The 17,114-nt window shown below is 41.4% G+C and overlaps 1 protein-coding gene across 2 annotated transcripts in view; it reads right to left on the bottom strand.

Annotated features, from left to right (window-relative positions):
• The window catches only part of PPP4R4 (protein phosphatase 4 regulatory subunit 4), a 55,432-nt gene extending 38,567 nt beyond the window's left edge, over positions 1-16,865 (bottom strand). For both annotated transcript variants that reach the window (XM_065906258.1, XM_065906259.1), the window contains exons 1-2: positions 16,636-16,865; positions 15,067-15,140 (exon numbers count right to left, since the gene is read on the bottom strand). In XM_065906258.1, the coding sequence (XP_065762330.1) occupies positions 15,067-15,140; positions 16,636-16,758 (197 nt within the window). In that variant the 5' untranslated portion in view covers positions 16,759-16,865. The remainder of the gene's footprint in view (positions 1-15,066; positions 15,141-16,635) is intronic.
• Between the last annotated feature and the right edge of the window lie 249 nt (positions 16,866-17,114).

Here is a 17,114-nt window from a genome sequence, read left to right as displayed (position 1 = left end):
TATGTTGTTGGATTCTGTTTGCTAGAATTTTGTTAAGGATTTTTGCATCTATGTTCATCAGTGATATTGGCCTGTAGTTTTCTTTTTTTGTGGCATCTTTGTCTGGTTTTGGAATTAGGGTGATGGTGGCCTCATAGAATGAGTTTGGAAGTTTACCTTCTTCTGCAATTTTCTGGAAGAGTTTGAGTAAGATAGGTGTTAGCTCTTCTCTAAATTTTTGGTAGAATTCAGCTGTGAAGCCATCTGGTCCTGGGCTTTTGTTTGCTGGAAGATTTCTGATTACAGTTTCGATTTCCTTGCTTGTGATGGCTCTGTTAAGATCTTCTATTTCTTCCTGGTTCAGTTTTGGAAAGTTATACTTTTCTAAGAATTTGTCCATTTCATCCAAGTTGTCCATAGAAAACTATAAAACACTGATGAAAGAAATCAAAGAGGACACAAACAGATGGAGAAACATACCGTGTTCATGGATTGGAAGAATCAATATTGTCAAAATGGCTATTCTACCCAAAGCAATCTATAGATTCAATGCAATCCCTATCAAGCTACCAATGGTATTTTTCACAGAACTAGAACAAATAATTTCACAATTTGTATGGAAATACAAAAAACCTCGAATAGCCAAAGTAATCTTGAGAAAGAAGAATGGAACTGGAGGAATCAACCTGCCTGACTTCAGACTCTACTACAAAGCCACAGTCATCAAGACAGTATGGTACTGGCACAAAGACAGAAATATAGATCAATGGAACAGAATAGAAAGCCCAGAGATAAATCCACGAACCTATGGACACCTCATCTTTGACAAAGGAGGCAAGGATATACAATGGAAAAAAGACAATCTCTTTAACAAGTGGTGCTGGGAAAACTGGTCAACCACTTGTAAAAGAATGAAACTAGAACACTTCCTAACACCATACACAAAAATAAACTCAAAATGGATTAAAGATCTAAATGTAAGACCAGAAACTATAAAACTCCTAGAGGAGAACATAGGCAAAACACTCTCCGACATAAATCACAGCAAGATCTTCTATGACCCACCTCCCAGAATATTGGAAATAAAAGCAAAAATAAACAAATGGGACCTAATGAAAATTAAAAGCTTTTGCACAACAAAGGAAACTATAAGTAAGGTGAAAAGACAGCCCTCAGATTGGGAGAAAATAATAACAAATGAGGAAACAGACAAAGGATTAATCTCAAAAATATACAAGCAACTCCTGAAGCTCAATTCCAGAAAAATAAACGACCCAATCAAAAAATGGGCCAAAGAACTAAACAGACATTTCTCCAAAGAAGACATACAGATGGCTAACAAACACATGAAAAGATGCTCAACATCACTCATCGTCAGAGAAATGCAAATCAAAACCACAATGAGGTACCATTACACGCCAGTCAGGATGGCTGCTATCCAAAAGTCTACAAGCAATAAATGCTGGAGAGGGTGTGGAGAAAAGGGAACCCTCTTACACTGTTGGTGGGAATGCAAACTAGTACAGCCACTATGGAAAACAGTGTGGAGATTTCTTTAAAAACTGGAAATAGAACTGCCATATGACCCAGCAATACCACTTCTGGGCATACACACTGAGGAATCCAGATCTGAAAGAGACACGTGCACCCCAATGTTCATCGCAGCACTGTTTATAATAGCCAGGACATGGAAGCAACCTAGATGCCCATCAGCAGACGAATGGATAAGGAAGCTGTGGTACATATACACCATGGAATATTACTCAGCCGTTAAAAAGAATTCATTTGAATCAGTTCTAATGAGATGGATGAAACTGGAGCCCATTATACAGAGTGAAGTAAGCCAGAAAGATAAAGAACATTACAGTATACTAACACATATATACGGAATTTAGATAGATGGTAGCGATAACCCTATATGCAAAACAGAAAAAGAGACACAGAAGTACAGAACAGACTTTTGAACTCTGGGGGAGAACGTGAGGGTGGGATGTTGTGAAAGAACAGCATGTATATTATCTAAGGTGAAACAGACCACCAGCCCAGGTGGGATGCATGAGTCAAGTGCTCGGGCCTGGTGCACTGGGAGGACCCTGAGGAGTCGGGTGGAGAGGGAGGTGGGAGGGGGGATCGGGATGAGGAATACGTGTAACTATATGGCTGATTCGTGTCAATGTATGACAAAACCCACTGAAATGTTGTGAAGTGATTGGCCTCCAACTAATAAAATAATATTTAAAAAAAAAAAAAAAAAAAAAGCTCTGAAACTGTTCACCTATCCAAGGTGAAGATCCCTTATATAAATGTTCATTAGCACCGCCTAGTGGAGGAAATAAGCCAGGGTTCAACATCTTTTCCTTGTCTTCTTAGAACTGAAGACACCTGCTAAAGCAAGACGGACCCTTTTGAGCAAACTCAGAGAGATAGTGAAAGACAGGGAAGCCTACCATGACGCAGTCCATGTGGTGGCAAAGAGCTGGACACGACTTAGCGATTGAACAACAACAACTCATCATATCACCTGGAGAAGAGGAAACAGTGTTTAAAGAACTTAAGTGACTTGAATGTGACTGCAGAGACACCAGGTCCCATGATTCTGGCCCTTTTTCTACTACATGCTATAGCTATGTGGGGAGAAAATAATTAACCTCAACACTTACCTTATACCACAAACAAAACTGAAGTGGAAATGAATCATAGACCTAAAATCAAGAGCTAAAACCACAAAATTTCTGAAAGAAAGCATAGGAAAAATTTTAATGACCCAGATTTGGCAAAGATTTCCTAAATATAATACAAAAAGCACTAACTATAATGAAAAAAATCACTAAATTAGACCTCATCAAAATTAGACCACAGCAAAGCAAAGAAACTTTGCTCTCTAAAAGATAGGTACACTTAGAAAAATTAAAAAATAAGCCACAGGCTGGCAGAAAATATTTGCAAAGCACATACCCAACTAAAGGGAGTTCCCAGGTGGCACTGGTAGTAAAGAATCCACCTACCAATGCAGGAAACTAAGAGACACAAGTTCAATCCCTGGGTCGGGAAGATCCCCTGGAGAAGGGCATGGCAACCCACTCCAGTGTTCTGGCCTGGAGACTCTCATGGACAGAGGAGCCTGTCCATGACAGAAGCAAACTGGCATGCACTCATATCCAACAAATAGGCAAAAGATTTAAATATACCTTTACCAAACAAGACATATGTGTCTGACTCACAAATAACATGTAAAGATGCTCAATGTCCACTGGTCATTTGGGAAATTCAAATTATAAATACAATGAAATACCACTACTCTAGACCACTAATACCACCAGAATGCCTAAAACCAAAAAGACTGCTCACACCAAGTGTCAGTAAGTATACATATGGAGCAGTCCAAACTCTCATACACTGCTGGTGGAAATGTAAAAGTGTACAATCACTTGGAAACAGTTCAGCAGTTTCTTAAAAATGGAAGCATACACCTACTATATGACCCAGCCATTCCACTCTCCAGCTGTTCACCAGAGGAAAGAAAGCACATGGCCACCCAAATATCCATAAATGAATGTTTACAGCCACTTAGTTCGTAATACCCCCAACCTAGAAACGATCCAAATGTCCATCGGCTGATGAATGCATAAACAAAATGAACTATATCTTTAAAATGAATTATCAAAAATGAAAAGGAATGAAACATTGATACATGCAACATGATGAATGAACGTGAAAAAATTATGTTGAGTAAAAGAAGCCAGATGAAAAAGTATCTACTATATGATTCATTTCTATAAAATTCTATAAATTGAAAACTTATCTATAGTGTCAGAAGACAGATCAGTGGTTGCCTGGAGTGGGGGAAGGAATCAGAAGGAAGGGAAAGAACACTATAAAGGAGCACAAAACTATACTGAGGAGTGACGGCTGTGTTCATTATCTTAATGGTGATGATGATTTTATGGGTGTATATATATTTTATATATATATGTATATTTATATACTGAAAGTCACTCAGTCATGTCCGACTCTTTGCAACCCCATGGACTATACAGTCCATGGAATTCTCCAGGCCAGAATATTGGAGTGGGTAGCCTTTCCTTCTCCAGGGGATCTTCCCAACCCAGGGATTGAACCCAGGTCTCCCACATTGCAGGCAGATTCTATACCAGGTGAGCCACAAGAGAAACCGTGTGTGTGTGTGTGTGTGTGTGTGTGTGTGTGTGTGTGTGTGTGTGTGTGTGTGTGTGTGTGTGTGTGTGTGTGTCAAAATGCATCAAACTATATGGTTTAAGTATGTGCAGGTTATTTGACATCAATTATACCTCAATAGAACTGAATGAATAAATATATACTCATCCTATGACCAGCATTCCATTCTCAGGCATTAGCCAAGAGATAGGAAAACATATGCCTATGTTCTAGAATAGGAGAATTTGCCACTGAAGTATATTGACAAAAAGCAGATGATCTGTCGCCCAGGCTCAGGGTGGAGAATTAACTGCAAAGGGGCACCATCTGGGAGACAAGATTTTATAACTACATGAATTCTCTGGATAGAAATTTTCCTATATATCCAAAGTAAAGGATGTTCTGAATTGCCAGCAGTTTATTTAAAAGACCAAGAACAATTATTCTTTACTGAACATGACTCTACACTAAGTATTGTGCCCTCCGCATACATTCCCAAATCTTCTTAACAATCCTACAATGTAGGTTTTATTATTCCCAGTTTAGATTAGGAGGCTTGGGCCCAAATAAGAAACTTAGCCTAGGTTTCTCAATAGGTAAATGAGCAAGTCTCGGCCTTGGAGAATAAATCTGGTCTGTCTTAATATAAAGTATTTCTGACACTACATACTGCCTTCTCAATACCCAACATACTTATTAACTAGAGATGACTTCTATTCTACTAAAATTTAAGAAAAGTGTGTTTGCTTCCTTAAACAAGTATTAATACTTCCTTGAACACAAGTATTTGCTGATACAATGCCACTCATTCCCCAGAAGATGCCTAATACAAAGTAAGTACTCAATAAATATTTTGTGTATCTTAAGCTAAATTAATTAAAAAAAAAAAAAAGATTAGGGCATCCAGTCCTATCACTTCATGGCAAATAGAGGATCACTGGAAGCAATGAAAGATTTTATTTTCTTAGGCTCCAAAATCACTGCAGATGGTGAGTGCAGCCATGAAATCAAAATTTCTATCCATACCCTGACGATATATCTTGTATTTTAATTTGAATTCCCAGTTTGCTGTTGTGCTATCTCTTTGAATGAAATACAAATCTTTTGAGAGTGTCATGGGAAAAAAAACGACACTTGCTCCCTAGAAGAAAAGCTATGACAAACCTAAACAGTATATTAAAAAGCAGAGACATCACGTTGCCGACAAAGCTCTGATGGTCAAAGCTATGGTTTTTCCATAAGTCATGTACAAATGTGAGAGGTGGACCATAAAGAAGGCTGAGGGTTGAAGAACTGATGCTGTCAAACTGTGGTGCTAGAGAAGATTCTTGAGAGTCCCCAGGACAGCCAGGAGATCAAACCAGTCAGTCCTAAAAGAAATCAACCCTGAATATCATTGGAAGGACTGATGTGAAGCTGAAACTCCAATAATTTGGCCAACTGATGCAAAAAGCCAACTCATGGGAAAAGACCTTGATATCGGGAAAGACTGAAGGTAAAAGGACATGGGAGAGGCAGATGATGAGATGGCTATAATGCATCATCAACTCAATGGACATGAATTTGAGCAAACTCAGGGAGATAGTGGTGGACAGGGGAGCTTGGTGTGCTGCAGTCGTTCATGGGGTCGCAGAGTTGGACACAACTTAGAACTGAACAACAACAACCACCTAAATTCATAAAATTCATTCTAAAGCAATTGCTAGTTGCATTATAAATCTTCTCCATTATTAGCATCTCTGATTTGGAGGGGGAGTTACACTGTTAAGACCCATCTGCATATAAGGATATAATAGATTTTGCTATTATTTCTGAAATCATTACTACATACCAATATTATAAAGTCAAAAAGGTAGTGACTATGAAGAACTAAGAATGAACACTTTCTCCCTGCCTCTCACACCTGGTGGCCAACAATGGCCAACAGAAGATATTGCAAAAAGCAATATATCTATGTTGAAAGAGGTATAAATTTAAAGATCACTGAAACACTCATGCGTGCATGCTCAGTTGCTTCAGTTGTGTCCGACTCTGCGATCCTACGGACTGTAGCCCACCAGGCTTCTCCATCCATGGGATTCTCCAGGCAAGAATACTGGAGTGGGTTGCCATGCCCTCCCCCAGGGGATCTTCCCAACCCAGAGATCGAACCTGGGCCTCCTGCATTGCACTCCTCATTACCCATGAACCACTGGGGAAGCCCTTAATTCCCTTCATGTGACCCTAATTCTAAGAGTTATGATTTTTACCACCTTGAGTCAACACGTTAAACAATAATGTGACTACTAAGAAACCACTATACAACAAGATTGGGAGCCAAGCAATAAAACCCCAAATTTTTACTGGGAACTAATTAGATAAGTTTGGGGACAAAATTCAGTCTCCTTGTGCCTCACTTAGCTACGTCTCAAGTGTCAGTATGAACTAATTGTTCGTGAAAATAAATACATACACAAACATATATATACATTTATAACATACACACATATATTGCCATAATATAGGTACATTGCAGTTACAGAACTTAACCTGCATTTTATTTGAATCTTCATACAAGCATTTGTTTTAGCATTACTTTATAGTATGTTTTCGCATAGAAGCCTGTAGGCATTTATTTATTTATATTTATTTTTTCATATTTATTTATTTGGCTGTCCCGGGTCTTGCAGCACGTGGGATCTTCAGTCTTCATTTTGGCATCTGAATTCTTTAGTTGAGGCATGCGGGATTCAGCTCCCTGAGCAGGGATTGAACTCAGGCCCCCTCCATTGGGAGCACAGAGTCTCAGCTACTGGACCACCAGGGAAGTCCCACATGTAGGTATTTTAAATAGCGTATAAAAAACACCTGTATTAACAAGATGAAAACTGCTCAAATCTCTCACAATTGCATCCTGTTATTAAGCTCTAGGTCTTCCCAATGACATTATATGGGTCACCTTTACATTGATGAAAATAGTTTACTCTTTATTTTTAAGCTTTTCTTGCAGATCCCACGAGAGCATTCGACTTTCCACTGATGTCACAGAGAGCCTTCAGAAGCTTCAGTAAATAGGAAAAAAAGAAACAGATGCCTCCCATCAAAGGATAAGCAAAAGGAGATGGGAAATAATCTCCAAACCCCTTAGATTCAGAGACCCAGTACTTTTCCAAAACAGGGAGTTCAGGGTTTGCCAAGGACTTAAGTAATAAGGCCTCAGCGATGATGCAAGACATACAGCTGGAATCCATTATGTACACCTCTGAATATGTGAAACAGTGATCCTGCTTATCCTAGGATGCGAAATGAAGATGTCTCCAATTTCTATGCACAAAGGCAAGAAATCTGTGCATCACTTTCACACTGGATAACTGGGATGATTTTTTAAAAATAGGACCCTTGGAATCATTAAAAAGCACAGCAACTAGAGGTGGCACCCTTGAAAGAAGACCTTCTAATAACCAAGAGTCTCCTAGACAAGTCATCTAGCACAATAAAAACTAGGTGTAAAAACTCATGGAAACGCTCTTACACGGAAAGAAAAAGTTGGATGACATAAGTAAATCAGACACAGAATAACAGAAAATTATATGGGCTATTACGTAGGTAGTTCATTATTGATATACTTGAAATTTCTGTACTAGAAAGTTTGTCACTTTTGTTTCCTAAAAACACAGGGTGAGCCCCCTCATGCACTGCGGGAAGCAACATAAACGGTACAAACACTTGGGAAGACGGTTTAGCAGTATCCTCCAAGTGGGACACATGCATATGCTGTGGCCAGGAGTCCGATGTCTATGAACACAACTAAAAGAAATGCGTGTGTATCTTCACCAAAAGACGTGTACAAGAATGTCTGTAGCAGCATTATTCACAACAGCCAAAATCTGAAAACAAAGGTCCACCAAGAATAAACATGGTGTGTTCATATAATAGAGTATCACACAGCCATGAGGATGAACAATGTATTTCTCCACGCAACAATATGAACAAATCTCTTTTCTAAAAGGTTGAGAAAAACTTTTAAAAAACTGGATATTCCATGGTTCTTACTATATTGAGTCCAAATTCAGGCAAATTAATCTATACAGTTAGACGTTAGGATAGTCGATACCCTTTGCAGGGAATGGGGGAAATTGGGCAAGGGTACAAGACAGGCCACTAGGCTAGAACAACTAGACAACAGGTTACGTCCTGTTTCTTAACCTGGATGCTGGTTATATGGGTGTTTTTGAACTTGTAAAAGCATAACAAACTGTGTATTTTATGATGTGAGCTCATTTCTGCATATGCTCCAAAAGTTTGGTTTAAAAAACTATATGTGTATGACAGTACCTCTTTAACTGAGATTCTTAATCCATTATTTTCTGTTTTTTAGAACAGAACGGTTATAGAAGAACAGACCAGACCATACACGAAACTCAATACAGAGACAAGAGAGGAATATTATGAGTATCCAAGGATAAAGCAAGGCCATCACAGCACAGGCTCTGAAAAGGGATCGTATATCTCCCAACAAGGTGTTAGAAGACTTTCAGCTAAGCAACACTCTCCACTTCCCTGGCAAAGGCAAGCTGAGAGCTTAGAGCTAATAGGCTGCTCTCTGAAATACCCACACGCTTCTGTTTTAGCCAGGTGAGCTGTAACCAAGAGTCAGCTGTGTTTGTTCTCAGACCAGTTTATCCCAATTTACTTGATACTGCAATTACATAATTTAATTAAATATTACATAAACATATGAATGTGAAGAGTCGTTTCTATGACAACTAAATTGAAAGTTTTAGAAAAACCCAAAAGATAAGTTGCCAGAGAAAACTGTTATTGAATTAGGAAGAACAAGACAACTTGCAAAAGATGAGCAAAAAAGATCATAAAAATCTAAAACAGGCTTTCAGACTGCTTCAAAAGTATCTTTAAATTCTCAACTTTAAAGAGACCTGACCTTGACACTGTGGAGAAGGAAATGGCAACCCACTCCAGTATTCTTGCCTGGAGAATCCCAGGGACAGAGGAGCCTGGTGGGCTGCCGTCTATGGGGTCACACAGAGTTGGACACGACTGAAGCGACTTAGCAGCAGCAGCAGACCTTGACACTGTAAATGTATTATGGAAGTATTTATGCAAGAAAAAGGATTATGAACTGTGCTAAGCAGATCCTGACTCAAAAGGCAATGGATCTACAACAAATCTCTGGCAAACAAATGTATTTTTTACACTAAAATGAAATACTGAAAGTATTTATCAATTTTATGATTCCCCCACATTAACCAATTCCAGGAATTACCAACTATTCATCTCAATTGTGAGGTATTAAGAGTTGTGATGTGTCTCTCATGTACAACAGTGGAGAAAACTGGTAAGCAATCCTGGCTACTCGAGACCCACCTTCACCCTCATCACACTCAACACACACACACACACATATACACACCATATGCACCCCACCTCACCAAAACAGTACTAAATGGCAGAAGGCATCAAAAATGAAAAGAAACCGAGACAATAGTAAAGGCAAAAGAAGTGTGAAGGTATGGAAGATCTTAGAAATAAGAGCATACAAAGGAGGTTTTCACACATTTCCCATTTGCCTGGCAAATGGGATAAGTACTTTTTAAAGATAAAACAACGAAAAGCAAGCCAGTAGCAAAGATAATTACTAGAGTTCTTTCTTCCTCATGACCTCATTTGCTGCCTTGGGCAAGTCTTGAGTGCAAGAGTTCCTAGGATGTGATTAGGAATAGTCACAGTTTATAGGTTTTTATTTTCAGATTTGGCAGAATTCTCAGTCTGTGCTTTCACTAGGGGGAGCACTTACTACTTTCTTAATTAAAAGGCGGGCAGTGGTGGGGGGGCGGGGGGAGTGCAGAAGGGAAAAAGTTCCTAATTAAAGATGTACTTTATGTGACTATCCCTAAAAGGCAAAGTGCAAAATGTTTTAAAATTCACAGTGCAAAGTGACAGATGGTTTTAAAGTGACTGTAAAAGAAAGCAACATAAAAGTTAGATACGTTAACAAATCAACACATTTAATGCATAATACAAATAGCAAATATTGCTTAAACAGGCTGATCTTATCATCAGTTTAAAACAATTATAATATGTGAAGATTCTGGTAAATACTATTAGCAAAGGGGACTTCCTTGGTGACTCACTGGTAAAGAGGTAAACCTGCCAATGGACATGGGTTCGATCCCTGGTCCAAGAAGATCTCACATGCTGTGGAGCAACCAAGCCTGTGCGCCACTACTGAGCCCACACTCTAGAGTCTGTGAGCCAAAACTACTGAGCCCGCATGCTGTAACTACTGAAGCCTGTGGGGTACAGCCCATGCTCTGCAACAAGAGAAGCCACAGCAATGAGAAGTCCCCACACAACAACAAAAGTGGGTCCCATTTGACGCAACTAGAAACAGCCCATGAGCAGCAACAAAGACCCAGGGCAACCAAAATAAATAAATTAATTAATTATTAAAAATACAATGTATCTAAATATACTATTAGCAAAGGAAGCTAACAGATATCTATCACAAACCTGTTGATATACTTTACTTGCCTGTTACTTTATCTGATTATTGGAAGGCAAAATTAATATTGCTATCCTCTTTTACAAGTCTGAAATATACCTTGAGCAGGTAAGTAGTAAGGAATTAGGGACATGGTACAGGAAACAGAAGGAAATTCATATTAATTGGGTCCCGTTTGGTGTCTGGGGCTCTACACAAAATACAACAACACTGTGAAACAAGAATTACTATTTTCCACTTAACAGATGAAAAAAACTAGGACATAACAACCATAAATCACTTGCCCATGGTCACAGGCAGTAAATGGTAGAATAGTAAACACCCTAAATCTGATTCTATGGCCTACAAAACAACAAAATCAAAAGTTGCTGAATTCACTAGGAATTCTTTGGTCATCTTAAAATAAGTAAATAAATACACTTTATCCCATTAAGAGCTATATATTTATATCACAGCAAAGAATAAGAAAGAACCAAAACAGCAACAACAACAAAACACAGCTTGCCCTCCAAGAGCCTAGTCTATTGAAGAATATCTATGCACACTTTTACGTTAAGGAATACCAAGGTATGCAGCCACTAACTGATATGGGAGCTCAGAGAAGCCTGAGATCCATGTGGTTTCAGCAGACCAAGGTCTCATGGAAGATTCAAGACTACAGCTGGATCCTGGCAATGGAAGATGCTGGAGAGGTGTCAATGTAATGAAAGGTATTCCAGGGAAAGGGAAGAGCAGTGAAGGATGAACGTGATGTATTTGAGTAACAGTGAACAGGGCAACCGGACTGCTTCAAGAAGGAAAGACTGAGTGGAAACAACTCACGTGTCCATCAAATGATGAATGAACAAACAAAACATGATATACCCCTATGGTGGAATACTACCCAGCAAGAAAAAGAAAAAAAGTACTGACACACGCTACAACAAGGAAAAACCTTGGGGAGAAAAGGCCACATATTGTATAACTTCATTTACATAAAATGCCCAGAAAAGACAAATCCATAGAGAAAGTAGACTTCTAGTTCCCAAAGGCTGGGAAGACTGGGCAAAGGTACCAAAACAACAGGGAAGTGACTGCTAATAGGTAGAGGGTTTCTCTTGGACATGATGAAAATGTTCTAAAATTGACTGTGGTAACCAACCCACAACTGTGTGAAAACACAAAACCATTCAGCTAAAAATGGCATATGAACTACACCTCAATCAAACTTTTAAAAAGAAAAACTGAAGGCCTAATGGGACATCCCATTGCACAGCTAAGACGGAGTCACTTATGCCAAATTAAGGATCTGAAATTTATCTGTCAGGCCATTACATATGTGAGTAAAGGTTTGCCTAATGAAAACAGAGTATGCAAACTTAGGACCCTTCTCTAACAAATCCATTCACCTGCTTTAAGTACACTTCTAAAATATACACCAAACTCACAAAGAAGGGAGAGAATTAGAAGATGTGATATGATTTTGACTAAGCCACAAGCTGTGGCTATTAGGAAAGCTGTTTTGCTTCACAGCTAAAAGCCACAGACGGATACAGCAGCATCCCATTTATGCAAAACCACAAAATCATCTGTGTCAAATCTTCAAACAGCGTAATGTTCTAAACTTAATTATGAAAACAATGTTAATAATTGATCTGTCATATTTTAGGGTAAGATAATGAACAGTGTAATTTGGTTTTCATTGGACAGCAGTCCAATATAATGCCCTTTCAGACACTACGTTCAGTTTAAATGCTATCAGAACCCCCACTAATATAAAGCATTTCCTACTGATATTTACACATTTGACTCTGAAATCTAAGGTAGCATAATCTCCAAAATAGATGTAATACACAAAAATAAGAGAGCTAAGAAAACAAATCTGACATTCAAAAGCAAGGAGGAAAATTCTGGATAGAGAATATCTAAAACAGAGGAAAAGGTAAAGTACTCAAAAATAAACCTGAAAATCATAGGGAAAAAAAGAACTCAGTATTAGATTTTACAGCATTGGGAAGTACAAATAGGAAAAAAAGGAATACATTATATTTAAAATAGAAGGCTCAATACATGAGACAAGAGGCTTTAACAGCTTTAACAGAGGCAAAGTTTGGAACACGTCCACAAGACAATCCCACACCCTTCCCCTGAATCTCAGGGAAGAAAGAACCTTTCAGGCAGCCCTTGTGTTCTCTCTTCAGAAGCTGTCCTAAAGGTGAAACTCCACTTTCTCCCAGGAGCGGGTGAGAGGGCAGGAATACAAAAGAAGAACTTGGCTGGAGGACCCATGCACAACCAAACTAGTGTTTGCCTTTGGAGTCACCTTGCAAACCTCCTTCAAGGTAGATGAGCCACAAGAAACTAAAGGAGGTATCAGATTTCTTTCCAAACTCTCTTGCCTAAGAAGGAGAGGCCCCATTTGTCTCTGTAAGGGCTTTGTAAGTTCTAGAATTGGGTGAAACTCATGTCCTGTGTCTGAGAGCCACCAACAACTTAGACGACGTGGCTCGCTAACAATAAAAGCAAAACAGAAAATAAGCTATCCTCAAAAAGAAGCCTTGTCACAGATACCTAGAATGAGGTATCCGCTGTCACAAGTAAGTAGAGCAAGACTCTCTATTTCCTAATTGTAAGCCAGCGTTTATCTGGAGAAGATTCAGTAGGAGTAAGTAGGCAGTGACTTCACATCATCAACTGCTGTATGCTAAAAGCAGCTTACCCAATTTTCACCAATTGTCTGCCTACTCCAAACAAGAGAATTGTGGGAAAAGGCAGATGCTTACAACTTCTGTTCACCATATTGGATATGCTCATCATTAAGGAACAAAGTACTTCAAATATTACACAATTATCAAAACAGGTTAAATGGAGCATTCTCTATAAAACATCAAAAACACATACTGCTAATTCATACATAACTAAAACCATTTTATTTTAAAATAAATAGGTAGATAACACCAGAAGCTAATGCAACACTGTAAATCAACTAAACTCCAATAAGTGGCTTCCCAGGTGGCACTAGTGGTAAAGAACCTGCCTGCCAATGCAGGAGATGTTGGTTTGATCCCTAGATCAGGAAGATCCTCTGGAGGAGGGCACAGCAACCCATTCTAGTATTCTGGGGTGAAGAACCAGAGAATCAGACAGAGGAGCCTGGCAGGCTACAGGGTCACAAAGAGTTGGACACAACTGAAGCAAAATAGCAACAGCAGCATACTCCAATACAAAAATGTTTTTAAATAATAAAATAAATAGAAATGATGAGAGCAGGCTACTATAAATCACCAAAAGAGGAAAGGAAACAACATCGACATAAAGTCTAAGATCCGGTAACATTTTAAAGTAACAGAATTATTGAAGAGATTGGTCTAAATTATAAGCATGCTAAAATTCTGACTTAAATAAGAACAGAACCCAAGATGTTAGGATAAGAAAATGGAAGTCAAAGAGAGGTTTGCTTTTTTTTAAAAGGGGGAAAAAAAAAACAGTCATTCAAAGAATATCATGGGACTAGAAACATGATCTATAAAACAAGAAAAGAACAAGAAACTTCCCAGCACCTGAAACTGGCAAAGCAGACCTAAGCTAAGGAAACAAGGATAACAAATATTCCAAGGAGGTCAATAGTACCAGTTTTCAAAATCTGATTCCAAAAAACAAAAGCAAAAACTCAGTTGCCAAAAGGGGAAAAAGAATTGTTGTGCAAGAAAAATGTTAAAACAATGTACACAAAATACCTTAGGAAAATTCCTATTTCTGAAGTATTTTTATAAATTCATTAAATGCTCACATTAGCTTTTAAAGTTAAATCCACAGCACAATTTTTAAAATAGCTGAAAGAAACCTTGTAAATATTTGTCATAACAATTTGGCTTAAGCAAGTCTGTAGAGCTTATGAGATGAACCTTAAGTGAGAATAGACTCAATTAAATTTTAAAATCTCTTAGGCAAAATTACAAAGCGCACATAGCAAAAGCAATATAAACAGGTTATCCTGAGGGAAAAAATGGAACTACCATATTTGCGGGGTTTTTTTTCTGTAAATACCATATAAAATTCAAACTCTACAATTAACTTAAAATTAATCACTGGATATTCTTAAGTCTTATCTAAATTTATCCGCTCTTATGTGAACACAACCAAAGCTGCAAGATTTTTTTTTAAAGAGATTTAACTCAAACCATGAGTTGTTCTGTTCCTCCTTCAAGCAATATTCTATAAGCTAGGTATCTTACGTGATTTCAGTTATGAAATTCATAAACTCACATCTAAATCTAATTTATGACATAATTAAGTGCTGCGCATGCAAAAGTACTCTGTTCAAGTGGTTAAGTCAATCTGAACATAACCGTAACATGACATTTCAGAAATCATTTGTGGGTGCTGCCACAGGAAAAGAGAAGGAATTATCACAAAAAGACTTTGGGAAATACCTGAGCAGATAAACAGCCCTTTCAATATCACTGAGGTCTTCATCAACTGTCAATCTTTCTATTTCTTCTGGGGTCTGTCAAGTGTAAAATACAAATTATGCACACAAACAGCAGCTCAAATCTTGCCTCCGGGGACCCTATATGAGTACAGACTAATGAAAAAGTTTTGCAATTAAACATTATCCTTGAAAACTAATTAAGGGGTCTGCCACCCTAAAACCACAGATACCTCTAATGGTCGGGTTTAGGTGGTGGAGTCTGGGGGGCTCTGGGGTTTTTTGTTTTCTTTTGTTTATTCTTCTAGCTTCTAGACTGAAGCCTGAGAAACCCACTGTGGCTTCAGAGCCTTGCTGAAATCAATTGTATGTGCATATGTAAAATATGTACGTAGTTTTCATCTCTAATATCGAAGAATGTTTCGCCAGCATTTCCATCCCAGGAAATGCTTAAAAGGGGGGGGGGGGGCGGGGGGGGTGATGAAGACTGCAGCCAGCCGAGGGAGAATGAGAAAGACGAAATCTGGATTGGGGGAGGGAAAGGATGGCTGGAAGGAAATCAAAGATATTGCGGCAGGTGGGAGTGAAAAGAGTTAAAGAAGCAACTGCGGGGGGCGGTGGTAGGTCAACTAGGTTTGGCAGCAGTGAGGGTTGGAGCCTCGGGAAGCAAGATGACTCTGCGGGGTGGGGGAGCTAGTGGAAGGTGGGGGGGCGCCTAGTGAAGGCTGACTCTCCTAAGGGGATTGGGGAGCAGGGTCCCTGCTGAGAGTCTTGGAGGGGGCTGGAAGGAAGGGACACGTGGTGACTCAGGATCGGGACAAAGGGTCGAGAGGGCTTTGAAGACCGAAAGCAGGACGACTCCAGGATGGGTGCTGGTGGGTTGGGAGGTGAAGTGGGGGCCCTGGGCTTGCTGATGAGGACGGAGGTAGGGGGCGGGGGGTGGGGATGGGATCTGAGGTATCTCCGGAAAAGCTAGCGGGGAGAGTGTCGGAGCCGTGTTAACTGAAGACTGGGACTAGGTCCACAACCCTGGGCAGCAGCAGCACCAGGGAGCTGAGGCGGGGGGAGGGGGAGCCCCAAGGAGAGGACGCGGGAGGCAGCGGGCTGCGGCTGTGAGGGGCAGCTCCCGCAGGGCCCAGGGGAAGGGGGGCCGCAATGGAGGGGCCCCGGGCCGTGAGAGAGGGACGGCGCGGGAGAGGACGCCGGGCTGGCCCGAACCGAAGGGGCTCGGCGGCCCGTTCCTGAGGGGGCCGGGTTAGGGAAAGGGCCCGGGGCGGGGCGGGCCGGGTCGGGCAACTGGAAAAGCGAGGGCGTCTAAGGGGTCGCGGGCGAGCCCCGGGCGCCCGTCCCTCAGGGCTGGGGGTCCAGGCTGGTAGAAGCCGAGCCACGTCGAAGAAGGGGGCCCGACAGGGGTCGGGTTAGGGTAACACGGCCCTCGGGGACTGAGGGGGCGGGGGCGGGCAGCAGGACTCCGAGAGGGTCCCGGGCCGCCTCGTGGAGCGAACGGGAGGGGGTCGGGGCAGGGGCCAGCCGCCGGGCGCCCTGCTGGCAGTTCCTCCTCCCCGGGGCGCACCTTGAGGCTCCGGCGGACCGGCCTCTCGATGATGGTGAGCTCCTGCAGGTCCTCCATGTAGCCGAACAGGCTGTTCTGACTGAAATCCATCGCGGCGGCGGCGGCGGGCGACAGCGGATGCATGGACCGCCGGGCCCCCTCGCCGCCCGGGCCGGAGCGGCCCTGGGATGCCGGACGCTCGCAGCCCCGCGGCCGCCCACCAGCAACACTTTCTCCCGCTCTCCGCCGGCGGGAGGCTAGCGGGCGGCGGGAGAACAAGCGCGCACAGCCGAGGGGGCGAGGCGGCCAGGGGCGAGGGGGCGGGGCGAAGCGCGCGGGCGAGCTGTGGGGGCGGGGCCGGGCCGGGGGAGGTGCCCGCCTCGGCCCCGCCCCCTCCCGGGCTCCCGCTGCGGGCGGGCCGGACGCAACTGCCACGGGTCCCCTCGCCGCCCTCCTCGCCCCTTCGCCCCGCCCCCGACAGAGCGCGCCCCTAGCCGTAG

Source organism: Muntiacus reevesi, chromosome 15 (assembly GCF_963930625.1).
Source record: "Muntiacus reevesi chromosome 15, mMunRee1.1, whole genome shotgun sequence".
In the NCBI taxonomy this organism is placed as follows: Eukaryota; Metazoa; Chordata; class Mammalia; order Artiodactyla; family Cervidae; genus Muntiacus; species Muntiacus reevesi.
This window is presented reverse-complemented; position numbering and strand designations above follow the sequence as displayed.